Source organism: Anguilla anguilla, chromosome 2 (assembly GCF_013347855.1).
Source record: "Anguilla anguilla isolate fAngAng1 chromosome 2, fAngAng1.pri, whole genome shotgun sequence".
Lineage (NCBI taxonomy): Eukaryota > Metazoa > Chordata > Actinopteri > Anguilliformes > Anguillidae > Anguilla > Anguilla anguilla.
Genome location: NC_049202.1, coordinates 27427961 through 27442845, shown reverse-complemented (window position 1 = coordinate 27442845; position 14885 = coordinate 27427961). Strand labels below are relative to the sequence as shown.

Sequence of the window (14885 nt, the reverse complement as noted above, 5' to 3'; positions counted from 1 at the left end):
GCTCGATTAAACTGAGCTGGATAACCTCTTAACAAATTCATGTTTGGTGTTTTTATGATGAGGAGAAAAACCATAATCTTTTGATAATAATATTATAGTGCTTAGTCCTGCTTCCAACAACATAAAACAACTTTCATGCCTGGCACCCACCCCCCTGTTGCTTTCACCTTGTGTGTTATTTCTCTTTTGGATGGGGGGGAGGTGGGGGGAAGGGGGCTTGCTGAGCCAGGCGTGGCCTCTTAATTGCTGCTGGCTGTAAATAGGCTGGAAAGTCTTCCAGTCTTACCTTTTTCCCTTTTCCTGCTGGCCAGCATGGGCCTGCCATACACATTTTCTGCTTTTTAGTTTAGTACATGCAACACACACTCACCAAATATCACACAAACACTGATTACTGATACTGACAAGTTTAGGGTTTTTATAGCATTTAAAAAAAAAAATTTTTTTAATTAAATAAACTGTTATTCCTTTTCTGAAGTTTATGGTTTTGGTGTGTCTTATTTCATGTGGTGGGCTGTGAGCCAGGTCGTCACACAACTTTAATATGTTAATTAGTTAACTTTCAGAGAAGACAGTCATTGTCTGAGCCCTCTCCTCACCCCATCCTTCCACACCTCACCCAATCAGTGCAACCATGCCCCCTGTGTCTCTCAACCACCCCCTCCCCCTCTTGCACAACATAAAATGTGGACTTTTTTTTCTCTTTAGTGGAAGATGATTTTTGCTGCTTAACACCAGCCAGTTAACATCTATTGTGGTGTACATTCAGGGGGTGATATCTGCTGTTGCCATCTAGGGAATCTGAACCATGCATCTTGATCTGGTTTTCCTTGGTGTTTGGTGTGTGCAGTCTTATAGCTCATTTGCCATTGTTACGGAATTCCTATTGTGCCGCTTTGGATTCAGCAATCAGAGAGAAACTTGAAATTTGCCAAATAGAAATTATGTGAATTGGGAGATAAACCAGGTAAATATCTTGTTCGTTTAGTTGAGAATCAGCTTTTTTCCTAAGTGATAGGATCGATTTCGGATTCACATGGTAGTAGATCATTTGAAACTGAGATTATTAATGAGGTATTGACAACCTTTTATTCTAAGGTATATGTAAATGCAGAGAGACTAGTGATGCCTCTATGCTAATGACATTTTTGTTTCCAATTCCAATCTCCAAAAAATGTAAAATAATCAAAAATGAATGTTATATGCTCCCATTACAAAAGACGAAGCCCTGCAAATATTGACAGCCTTATAGTCTGGTAAGGCCTCCCAGGCCAGATGGAAGAAAGAGAAATGCCTTGAAAACTATGCCTCCTATAAGCCAATTGCATTTCAAAATGCTGGCCTTACATTGCTATCAAAGGTCAAACACATCAACTCTACTTGCACCTTTAAGAGAGAAATCAACTGTTCCACAGGGACTGCAGCAGATGTCATTCCATCCATCGTTGAACTGAAATGTCTCATAAGATAAAGCGCTAGTGCAGATCATGGTGTGAACCCAGCAAGCAGATGAGAAAAGATTCAGCCTCATTGAATCAGAGCTTGTTCACTGTGTGGCTAAGACAATAATGGTGTTGGTATCTGAACGTATTGGTAACCTATAGAGCAAATAAACAATCTTATGTTTTCTTTGTTACGTAATGCTTTAAAAAATTTATTAATTACAAACTTTAAAAATCGACTATCGGAATCGGCTGATTTGGCTTTTAAAAATTGGCAATCGGCCATGAAATTCATAATCAGTGCACCCCTAAGATTAAACAGTGAATTGGATACAATATTATATTGTTTCTAAGAATGCCACCTATTCTCCCCTCCACAAACATCAAAGGAAACTTCCTTGTGGCAATTAAAATTTATGCTGATACCATAATCTAGGCATGTGATCTATGGGTCTCATTAGAAAGTGGCTAACATCATGAATCTTTTGATAATAATATCATGGTGCTTAGCACTGCTTTCAACAACATTTAGTAAGTACATGTCTGTCACACACCAAACGTGACATACCGGACAGGGAGATGTGACCATACCGGCGAACACCGTTTCTGTCGCATGGAGGGAGAGCGCGCACACACACAAACACAAAATAAAATAAACGGACCACTTCACCCTTTCCCCTCACGGGTTCCAGGCAAAAACAATAAACTAAAACAATAAGCTTTAAGCACCTGGGCTGATTAGCTAACGCAACCCAGGTGCATGTGCTCTCTCCACCAGCGGGCGAAGCAGAGCCCAATCCACCTCTCTGGCAGACCGACTGTCACACACCTTCCACGCGAGAATTCAGCCGAAGGCTAATTCGGCTTATGCTGAGACAGCTCCCTCCCGTGTTTCGGCACCAACCATCACACACCAAGCGTGAAACACCGGGCAGGGAGACACGACAATACCGGGGAACACCATTTCTGTTGCATGGGGAGAGACATAACGCACCTACTCAAACACGAAATCAAATAAACGGACCACTTCACCCTTCCCCCTCACGGGTTCCGGGCAAAAACAATAAACGAAAACAACAAGCTAAAATAACAAAGACAAAAGAAAGTAAAACCAAGCAGCAACTTTTCAGTTCGCCTGCTCTGTAGCTGACCCGCCTTCCTGGCCAGGTCCAGCTCGCCCAGCATCCCAGCTGAAGATTACTTACTTCTTGACTTCTGTGCTTAAAAGAAAACAAAACTCATAATTGCGCTCTTGGTGTTAGCTCCCGGTCTTGGCCCCGAAGCGTGGAGAGCAGCACAGCTTTAAGCACCTGGGCTGATTAGCTAACGCAACCCAGGTGCTTGTGCTCTCTCTACCAGCCGGCGTAGCCGAGACCAATCCGCCTCTCTGGTGGACCGACTGCCACAGTACACTATCACCTTTTAGATAGGCTGGTCCTTGTTATAAATTAACCTGACTGCCCCCTTCCCTCCTGCATCTTAACTTTGCATCACCCAATCAGGAAAATCACCCTCAAGTCATGCTGGGCAAGGTATTTATGATGGCCACAGGAAGGAATTTTGTTTTGTGTGTTGTGTGGCAGTTGGTTTTGGAGCCTTGAAAGAAAAGTAAGGCCTGGGAGAAGAAGGATTTTCCTCTATTTTGGTGGTGGTTTTTTGGTTGTGTGTTTTTAGCTTGTTTCCTATGTTCATGTGGTGGCAAAACTGGAAGAGGGTAATACTTAGGCAAGGTCAAGGTCTAGCTAAAGTGAGATTTATTTAACCTTTTATGTACTATATCAGATTTTCAGTGGTTCACAAATTTACAAACACTTTCTTAGTATTTGGTGGTATTGCCTTTTAATTGCTTTACTTCAATCAAACACTTGGGGTAGCCTTCCACAAGCTTCTCACAGTACTTTGCCGGATATTTTGCTCAATTTGGTGTAACTCAGTCAGGTTTGTGGGTCTCCTTGCTCAGACAAAACACACTTTCAATTGTGCGTTTACATGCACAATTGAAATTGATCTATATTAATAGCTCGATTTGGCCAAAGATGAGATTTAATTGGATTATTGTCGTTGTCCCAATATACATGACTCAGAAAGAATCGATTTATTGACCGAAGGTGTGTCTTACGAAGGCTTTTTATAAATCCTGCTTCCTCCAATTTTGTTGCAACTTTTTTGAATAGTTTGCCATTCCGCGTTTTTCTTCCATCCATGTATTTTAGGATATTTCACTACTTTAGTTGCGATAGCATGAAGTTGGTGTCCTCGTCTGTCCAGAAAAGTGTTTTTTTCACCATGATACTAGGGAGGGCAAAACGGAGCTTTAGAATGTCACCAGCAGTGTATGCGCGTGAGCTCGAGAATGCATTTCTCACAGAAAAGGTCGTTTGTCGCCTTTTTTTTAGTTCATTACAGTGGTGATAGAAGTGACAATATTTAAGTGGTACTGTGCTGTTAGCCTTTATTGATCGCCGTACAAAGTTAATGTGAAGTATCTAGCGCAATCGGACAGCACTAACCCATAAAAATGTACTTTGAATGGTACTTGCTCAATCGAACGGTAAATGTGAGTAAACGTTTGAGTATAGTCAGCGGCACCAAAATTTTCTGTCACACCCTCAATAAACAGCAAAAGTCCCAGTAGAAGATTTAATTAAATCTTTTAAAGTTATATATTTTCTGAAATGTTATCGATTCCGCTTGGCCACAGTAGTTGCTATGTAAATTACGGAACATGTGCAGAACGCCTAGGCCAATTTTGGCCTATTGAAGCATATACATGGCGTAGTAAATCGATCCCCAAACGCATTATCTAGGTATGTTAGTCCGAAATTTGAATTAGTACGATTTCAGTCGGACTACAATGTTTACATGATTTTTAAAAGTCCAGTTTTAGCCAGACTAATACAATAAATCAACTTTTTCAAGCATCATGTAAACCCACTGGCTGTTCCAGTTCAGTTAACAGATTTTCTGTTGGGTTCAGCGTCAGGGCTTTATGATGGCCACTGCAGTACTTTCACTTTGTTGTCTTTAAGCCATTTTATTACAACTTTGGACGTATGCTTAGGATAATCGTCCTGCTGGAAGACCCAGTAGCGACCAGGTTTTTACTTTCTAGCTGATGTCTTGAGGTGTTGCTTCAGTATTTCTAGATAATCCTCCTTCCTCATGATGCCACCTATTTTCTGAAGTGCACCAGTCCCTTTTGCAGAAAAAAACCCCCACAACATGATGCTGCCACTCCCATGCTTCAGTTAGGATGGTGTTCTTCGGATTAAAAGCTTCACCCTTTTTCATCCATACATAGCGCTGATTATTTATGGCCAAACAGTTAAATCTTTGTGTCATCTGACCAAAGAACACTCCTCCAAAAGGCTAGGTCTTCATCCTGGTGATCACCTGCAAACTTAATTTGGGTTTTTTATGAAGTAGGTTCTTCTTCCTTGCTTCTTCCTTTCAGGCCATGGCCAGGTAGGATTCTCTTAATGCTGGATTTAGATACTTTGGTACCTGATGCCACCAACTCCTTCACCAGTTCCTTTGTTGTTGTCTTGGGGTTCAGTTGAACCTTTTGGACCAAAGTTCATTCAGCCCTGGGAGTTACAGTGTCTGTGTGGTCCCAAGATTTTATATTTGCATACAATTATTTGTGCAGATGCTCGTGGTACCTCCAGTTGTTTGTTTTTCTGAGGTCTTGGCTGAGTTGCTTGGATTTTCCCATGGTATCAAGGACAAAAAGGCAGTGGCTCTAAAGGTAGGCCCTTAAATACAGCCACAGGTGCCAATTAACTCCCAATTAACTCCTAATTATGACAATTAGTGAATCAGAAGCATCTGAAAACTCATGACATCATTTTTTGGAATCTTCCAGACTGTTTAAAGAGACAGTCAGCTTGGTGTATGTAAACCTTTGACCCACTGGAATTCTGATAAAGTGAATTAAAGCTGAAATAAATCTGTCTCTATTAGATTGTTTTAAACTTACCTCTGATGTGAACAAAATAGGTGCCCTAATTGACTTGCCAAACAAAATGTATGGTAACATGAAATGTGAAGAGTTTGAATGTCTATCCTAGGTGTATGTAAACGTTGCGTCAACTGTATGATTTCAATTCATTATTCTATTTGACTCCTCCTAATTTAATTGAATTATTTAACCTTAAGATCTGATAGTTTGTTTAGACTTGTTGGTTGATTACACCAGGTCACTGTAGACTGACATATCAACAAATTCAGCAATTTAATTGATAATTGTCGTTCTCAATCATAATTATTACATTTATATTGAATTATTAAACAGAGTGTCTATTTGCACCCGGGTGAGAATAGTCACACGGCAGCTATTCGGCTATTTACACCCAGCCCCCGGCTCCACAATGCCCAACAAGCTGTGGCTCTAGCCACTTACAGGTTATGTTAACAGGTTTGTAAGTCCCGGTTCTGAAGCACAGCATGCTACAGCTCGGATCGGAGTTAATGTGAGTCCATGTGGCGGTCCCTGATGCCCGCTACTGGGTGGCAGAGACTGTCAGACTTGGTCTGGCCTCATGGAAACTAGGGATGAGCGAGTACACCATTATCCGTATCCGTATGTGTATCTGTTCAACCAACAAAATTATCTGTATTTGTATCCGTACCAGAGACTGTAAAAAATATGGACAAAGCTACTGTGACGTCACCCATTGACTCTCCGTGGGTCTCTAAAACACGTTTTGAAGCTCAATGGCGGGCGCGGCCATGTTGTCAATTTGGAGCCAAAACCATAGAGTTAAGCGGTCTTGTGATTTATACAATGTGATTGACAGTCTGGTGCGGAAAAGCCCATCAACCTGAAGGAACGATTGCAGAACGAACTTGAGGCTGGCTGACTGTCTGCCGTTATGTTTTAAAATATATTATCAAATGTTTATGGATTTTAATTTCCATCCTTGACTGTACTGTGTCATGTAATCACGTTATATGTATTATTATTATTATATATGACATTAATAATACAATTATGTTCAGTTATCTTCAATTTATGTTTCCCAGCAAAACATAAATGCTTAGCTAGCATATCAGCTTTCCCGTGAGCTAGGTAGACTATCCGTGGTTAGCTCACACATTAGCAATATGAACCACAGGGGAAGAACATCGACTACACTGATGGTCAATCAATCAGAGATGTGTAGGCTACTGGTGATTTGACTAGGATAATTTTCATATAACTGTCTGGTAGACCTGCTGTTAACCGAGCAAGTTATCGTCGTAGGTTTTCGCCACAGTCAGTTAATGAGCCAGTAACTGCTACTACTCCATCGCCGTTTGTGGTGTTCACTTACTGGGTGACGCTAGCTGACCGATCGTTCGCAAGTCACTTTTTACCGAATAAAAATTAACACTGTCAGCGGTGATTAACAATCTACCAAGAATTTTAATAACTGATCTGCAGGCGTGTAAATATGACAACGCACTTTGTACAGCAAGTTTTCCACCTGGTGCATGAAGACAAAAATAATGTACATTGAATTTCTAATTATTATTAGGCTTTTTTTTTTTTTTTTTCTTGTAGATCATCAAAACCAATGGAGAAAAGCCAATATACGCAAGGAGCCCCCAGGACCGATTCTGAGAACCACTGTCTTAAATGCTCTTGTCAGTCTCCTAAATGCTAAGAACATGTTCCTTTCTAAATGCCAGTCTTACAAAGATGGTTAATTTCGTTAAATTCTGTGTGTGATTTGAATCGTGTGTTGTATATTATCCAGCAAATAAACCTTAAGACTCTTAATTCCCTTCGTGAAACTGAAAATTTAGCAGTGTTTATCCCAAAATCGGGATTATAGTAGCTTTGTCACATGCATGAAGCATGGCCCAGGTAGACATATACGGAATGTACACGACTGACAAGCCTTGACAGATTGAATATTTGCAGTTTAGGGTTAGCTAGCTAGTCAAATGGCTTGGTAGCCAAAGTTGCAAACTGTTTTAGCATAGGCTACTGGACTACCAAATATAGCAAGCTGATTACGCTTTCTGCCAACTAATTATTTGGTTAAGTAGGCTAAAGGAAATAGTAAAAATGACTCAGCTACCGAAAAACTTCAGGGGATTATTTTATGGTCGTCTAGTGCAGCTGTAAATAGCACACGCCATAATGAAATCACTACGAAATGGGATGCCTGCATTTTCTGACTTCGCACAGGTGGACCGTGGTCGGAGCCGCAATGCCAAGGCCAAGAGGTGCCACCTCCCACCCCAGTGACCATAGACTGTAGCCCTTACTGTAGCTTAGTCCTCCGCAGTAATCAGGAATTGACGCAAACTGTACCTCATTGGTCCACAACAAATATAATAACAGTGCCCAAATGACACAATAAATCATGAAATCGACCCATGGACAGTCATAAGACGAATAAAATACACATATTTGTTCTCATGAGAAAAAATTATTGACTTTGTATTTTGACCGTATTTGTACTGTAGACTTACATGGAAACCGGATATGAAAACACCTATACTGGAGCCAACCGTAGTGGCGCTAGTGAGAAACCAGGAAATGAGCTTCAAAAACGAAGTCTGGTTTTGGCCGCTTGATCCGTACTCGGAACGGGTGGGGCTTAAACCGGAAATGGACAGGGAATAACCGGATGTTGGTGTTTTAACCTCTTAGCGCAGAGCCCCTAGTGGTCGGCACTCCGGCGTGCCGAGATTACTGAACTCAGACATTCAGTGCTACTGCAACCAAAGTATGAGTTAAAACAGAAACGCTTTGTTTTAATTCCATTAGTAGATGATACATGACAACTATGCCGAATACGGAGTTTCGCCGCGCCACCATTGTTGCTCTGGTTGTTCATTTAACATGCACCTCCCTCCCTGCAGTCTCATCTGCAACTACACCCCCCACCCATGACATAATGGACAATACTGTCTATCTGGGAATTCATAAAATATTCTTTCACCACTGAAAGATTGTAACACGATAAACCCAACAATAGCCATAAGATGTGCCAATACAGCAGTGAAAACGCTGCTCACTGAATAACGAAATAAACGAGACAAAGTTTTTAAAAATGATACCATGTTATTCTACAGTCAATATCTGGGACTAAATATTGAATAAATATACAACCTTGCCATTGGTTTTACGCGTAGATGTCCCTTTTGAGACTGAGTGGTCATATATTGTCTTGGACAATCCGTTTGTGAAATATACGCGCATTTGTGATGCTTGGGTACTTTCCAAAATAGCTGTGTGTAATACCACACGTGTCGTTTACGGCGTTGTCGCCCTTTTTAGTACAGACTGGCTTGATTGACAATTAATTTATTCAGTAGGTGAGAGTATAAGCTTTCTAACGATGTATAACATGTCTAATTTTGCTTTTGGAATAGCGTTTTATAGGTCAGCATAACTGAAAATGTTCTTATCATCGCATTCACTTACGCATTCACTCTAGCAGTAAAAGACGCTGTTATCGTTACTCTGGTTTTATTAATAGTAGACAGAGCGCGCCAGGTTACAGTTGGCTAACCACGATGTACCATATGTCTTGTGATTTCAGGTGAGCGATGACCTCTAAATGTGCACAAAAGTGACATTGCATTAGTACAGTGGATGTATAAGAATGCTAGGATGTCAATGATGCTAATAGAGTGTGTGTGTGTGAGATCGCTAAATGTAAATACAGGTACATGCTTATATCATGTAGTTGCTAGCTAACTGACTAGTTAGCCCCACTGTAGCAAGCTAGAAGCTAGAAATGTCTGTTTGTAATCAGTATGTACTTACGTGTGAATGTCCAGTAAATGTGTGTTTAGCTATGGTGAGAATAATGTGTTGAGCCAAATCTGAGAATTGTAAACTTTATTTTATTGAGAATGACAATAGATAATAGATCCCTGTTGACAGAGTGGCTGCGATGATGGCAAGATTGTGTTGTGTGGCGCAGCAGCAGTTAACTTTGTATAGGCTCTGTGTAGAGGAGGAGCTCTGTGTGTGGCTGGCCTATCACGGAACTATGTGGACACTGGACACAGTTACCCAATGAGGATTTTCCTTCATCGCGAGTACGAATATTGACACATTTTACTCGGATGGTACTCGTGCTCGTAAAAAGTACATTATCTGTACCGGATACTCGTTTCATCCGAGTATTCGGCTCAACCCTAATGGAAACCTTTGTCCTTTACGCGGTGCAGCAGATCAGGACTCTGATGCTGTTTCTAAAATATACATACAGTACATATATACGTACAGTACCTAATGTGTGACCGGGTGCAAATAGCATTGTTGGCTACGGATACCTGGGTGCTTGTCTCTGCCATGCTATATACATCCGGGTGTAAATAGCCGCATTGGCTATATTCTACCCCGGGTGCAAATAGCGTTGTTGGCTACGAACACCTGGGTGCTTGTCTCTGCCATGCTAAATACACCCGGGTGTAAATAGCCACACTGGCTATTCCACCAGGGTGCAAAAAGCATTGTTGGCTACTGACATCTGGGTGCTAATAGCATCTGCTATTATTAAATCACATCTATTTTATATGTAGGTTAAATAAGGGGTTCTAGTATGCAATGCCACTTGTGTTCAGTATTCAGAGCACTGAATATTTTAACAAGATTGGATTCAGAAAATAAACATATAATTCATTTTAAAAATGATTGAAATTCCAATAAAAATATGTACAATACGTATAGGGGTCTTAAAAGTCAAAAGGTTTTTTCTACATAGCTTTTGTGTCTACCTAACTACATTAAATATTGTGGTTTTGACCTGAATTCAGTATTTTCATGAATTACAATCTATGATGGTCTATGCATACTGTGTGCTGTAGTTCCCTGGTTTATTAGTGAGAGTGGCATGACATTCTTACCATCCATGCGTGAGGCTTTGTTGCTGAGCTCCACAAATTCTGGATAGAACTTTTTCAGGGGGACACCTGATGTGTTGTGCCAGCCCTCCCATGCGTAGAGTAACTTCTTATAGCTCCGTGAGTTTGCCATGATGTCAGTTAGCTCTGGTGGAGACAAGGGCAGAGTAGCAATTTGTTAAAGATTATTGAAGCTGTTTGTGTCTGTGTGTGTGAGAGACGGAGAGACAGACAAAGAGAGAGATAGAGAGAGAGGATTGTAACATTGGGCTAATATTAAACATGCAACTTGTGATTATATCATTTTTACTCTAGTCCGGTAACAATTCTCTCTCACATTGCCTGTAACCTATAGAACCACGTGACTCATTGTAGCATTGTCTGAGACATCTGAAAGTTGTTTCATGCAAATAGGAATTGTAAATATCTAGAGAATGCACTGACAACGAGTGTGGCCAGGTGTAGGGAGAAACTAATGGAAACTTTTGAAAGGAAAATGACATGAGTGGGTGGGCGAGTGAGAAGAAAGGAATTTTTTTTTGCAGGTTATGCAGGGTGTCAAAGTTACAGCAGTTTTGAAAGGCTGGCTGTTTTTCATGGAAAATATTGGCTAAAGGCATAGAGCAGTCACTGCAAAGTTGTTAAAAATCACAAAAAGATGAAAAAAATAGGCAGAAAAAATTATTTATTACATTAACTAATAGATCTCATGCACAGCAATGACTGACTGAAATACCATGCACAACTGTAGTAACAGTAACAAGTGCTTGAGGAAAAAATCAACAGTAGGGTTGCACGGTATATCGGTGTTGTGTAGTAAATAACACTCTGGGCTCTATCTTACACCCGGCGCAAAGCGGTGCCTAGCGCAACGCAAGTGTCTTTGCTAGTTTCAGACCGATGCAGCTGTCATTTTCCTGTCCAGCGCCTACGTTGTTTAAACAGTAAATGTACTTGCACTCATCTGAGCGCCCATGGGCATGTTGGTCTTAAAATGAGATGTGGTCAGGCACATTGTTGGCACATTGCTATCTTCAGGCAGCGGAGAGAAATTGCGCGATTGACCAACAAAAACCTGGTCTTAAGTCAATGGCGCAGTATTTTACTGTTATTTTAAGGGCGCATTATTAAGATAGTAATATGCGCCTATATAGGCGGGTGCACAACGCGCAATATTTTTAGAAAAAAATACATGTCATAATGGTTAGTTTCCTCTGCAGAGAAGCGTTCTTTCCTACTACTTGGAAAATCCGCCATTATAATAGCAATCTGCCAAGGTGCAAGCGCACCTGGCTTTTAAAGGGAATGGGAGATGACACTCTGTGGCTGCATTGTGTTTCTATGCCCACCAGGTAATAGCCACAAGCATCTGTATCCACTACAAAGATTTTTTTAGGCGAGAAAACTACTTCTGCTTCTGCACTATGCTGGAGCTGCTGTTCCTTTCTTTTAGTAACGGTGACTCTTAAAAAACAAGGGTTAACTTTCAGAAGAGGCCAGAATTATGCCTGTAGTCAAAGGGCTCAAGAATAGTAACAATTTTAGGTATTTTCAAGGGGGCAATACAGAAAGGGTTAATATATATCCTTTTGATAAGGAAAACAAATGTTCTGTGGCTAAATTAAAAACTAACTTTACATTGCATGCTCGTAATCAATAGAGGGAAATAATTTAAATCTATATTCTTCAAATTAGAGATTAACTTAATGTGAATTTAGCAAATTGAGCATTTTCACTCTTGAGTTTTAGCAAGGTGGTTGCCAAATCTTTCAGGCATGCCAGCAAGTCAGCTGGTCCATCATGAAACAAATTTATCAAGCTGGTCAATCTTCTCAGCTGAGCTGGTCCACCACAAGTCAGCTTGACTAAGCTAGTTCATCAATGTGATGAAGCTTATCTACCAGTTAAAGCCAGCTTGACCAGGCTGGTAAATCAGCTTAGCCCAGATCAGCCAGACTGGTACACCAGCTCAGCTATATCTGTAAAATACACTAGGATTTTAGCTGGAATTTATCTGTCTGAGGCAGTGCCACAGCGAGCATGTTTACAGAGGCTGTTCGGGGACTTGGATTTGGAAGGGCTAGGTCAATGATTGACTGAACCTTTGGAATGATTTATTTTATTTGTTGGCTGTATTCTACAGGACGTAGCAGCAGCAGTGTAGTATAATGGCTATGGAACTATTGTTGCATGATACACCAAAACTTCAGTTTTTTTTTTTTTTTTTTGGTACTGTAAAGTGAAAAATGGTCCAGTTATAGGAGTTTTCATATTTTCAGTTTTGTTCACAAATGTATTTCAGGTTGTATGTAAACTGGGGTTCTTGTCTGTGTAAGGGGATTCCAGGGGCCAGAAAAGCCAGGCGGTACTCTGGTCAACGGGGCCAACCAACTAATATTCTTGGCTTTATTACCAGACCAACAGGGGTGACTTTGGAGCCATCTCACAAACTTTTCATGCGAAGCAAGATACCAAAACCACTCTGACTGGGAAAACTAGGCCACAGACTCTGTCCTCTGTCCTCAGGGTCTACCATGGTGTGAAAGAGCTGAGTCATAAACTTGGTCTGTCAATAATGCTTTTATGCATAACAAGACCAGGTTAAAACCTAGTATATGGCTGGACCTAACACACGTGATCCGGCGGACTAATGGTGTAACTTCATAACTCGACCGACCAATGGTGTAACTTCATCACTCACTCACTCAGTCAGGCAGTCAGTCAGTGTTACGCGCTCCCCCCTGTTCTGCTCTTATTCCCCTTTGTCTGTCTCTCCCTCTCTTATTTCTTATGTGCCTATGATTAGGGGCTGATTGCACCTGTAGAGCCCCTCCCCCTTCAAAAGGGCTCAGTGGAGAGTGGAGAGTCAGACTCTTGGCTGGCAGCATTCCATTTTGTTTGGTCCCTCTTCCCCTTTAGAGTTTTTGTCTAAGTTTCCTATTTTTCCTTGTGCTTTTGGGGAGGGAGGTCTGGTAGTATAGTTATCGTGGCTTTATTGTTGTAGTTTAGTTTTTTCTCTATTTTGTTAGTTTAGGGAGAAGTCCTGGGTCCGATGGTCCACTGTGTGGTTGGCCCAGGCTTCTCCTTCCTTTTGTTCTTTTTGGCCAGACCTCCCTGCTCTTATTGCTCCATCATTTGTGAGTATTTTTTGTGTTTTGTTAAATAAATTCCTTTATTCTAACTCGGTGTGGCGTCCAATTAATATGTTTCTGCCTCATGGTAAAGCCATTGGTTTTTGAGGCCGTAACAGTCAGTCACAGACATTCGCGTTTGTAGGGCTGGCCCCACTGTTGTGGTCCAGCCAAAAAGGAGCGAGAAATATATACAGTGAGCTAATGTTTGGGACAAAGACACATTTTTTCTTGATTTGGCTCTGTACTCCACAATTTTAGTTTTGTAATCAAACCATTCACATGTGGTTGAAGTGCAGATTCTCAGGTTTATTAAAGGGTATTTATATACACTTTGATTTTACCATGTAGAAATTACAGCACTTTTTATCCATACCCCCATTTTAAGGCACCATAATGGCTGGGACACATTAATGTTATGTAAATTAAAGTAGTCATGTTTAGTACTTAGTTGCATATCCATGGAATGCAGTGACTGCTTGAAGTCTGCGACCTATAGACCACTGGTTCTCAAACTATGGTACGTATGCTAAACAGTAAGGAAATATGACTCGAGTTACGTCAAATTTGGATTCAACTGGAGTGGGACGGGGGAAGAGCCTAGGCCGCAGTGTGTGGTATGTAGTGATGTTCTTAGCAATGAATGCATGAAACCATCGCATCTCAAACGGCATCTTACAACCAAAAACGCAGTGCTGAAAGACAAATCAGTTGATTTTTTTCTAAGAAAACGTGATGAACTGAAGCAGTCCGTGTCCACGATTCAATCCTGTGTTACACCCGTAGCCAAAGCACAGGAAGCTTTGTATCGTGCCAGCCTCCGCGTAGTGAAAGCCGGTAAGCCACACACAATTGGCGAGCAACTGTGTCTACCATTAGCCAAAGTGATGACATGCATCATGTGTGGGGAGAAGGCTGCCAAACAGTTAAACTTGGAAAATAGGAGCCATGGCAGATGACGTTAAAAACACACTGATTGAGCGCATTAAAAGTAGTCACTATTATTCCATCCAGCTAGACGAGACTACTGATGTTGCAGATTTAGCCAATTTGCTTGTTTATGTCAGAATATGATGGTGCAGCTCAGGAGGACTTTCTGTTCTGTCAATCACTGCAGACTAGAACTACAGTCGAGCACATATTCCAGCTCCTGAACGTGTTTGTCCAAGAGAATGGGCTCGATTGGAAAATGTGTGTTGGAGTCTGCACAGACAGCGCCAGGGCTATGACCAGTCACCACAGCGGAGGAGCAGCTTGAATTCGCGAGTTAGCACCCGAGATGCGATGGACTCACTGCAGCATCCATCGCGAGGCCCTGGCGGTGAAGAAGATGCCCGAAGAACTGAAGTCTGTGCTGGACTCGGCTGTGAAAGCTGTGAACTTCAGTAAGGCCCGACCAATGCATTCTCGCCTATTCCATGTGCTCTGCGATGAGATGGGGAGCGAGCCTGTCCAACTC

At 41.4% G+C, this 14885-nt stretch overlaps 1 protein-coding gene across 2 annotated transcripts in view; it reads right to left on the bottom strand.

The window, feature by feature from the left end:
- Positions 1 to 14885, bottom strand: part of LOC118221799 (angiotensin-converting enzyme-like) — a 157029-nt gene that overhangs the window by 76615 nt on the left and 65529 nt on the right. For both annotated transcript variants that reach the window (XM_035407189.1, XM_035407190.1), the window contains one exon: positions 10299 to 10442. In XM_035407189.1, the coding sequence (XP_035263080.1) occupies positions 10299 to 10442 (144 nt within the window). The remainder of the gene's footprint in view (positions 1 to 10298; positions 10443 to 14885) is intronic.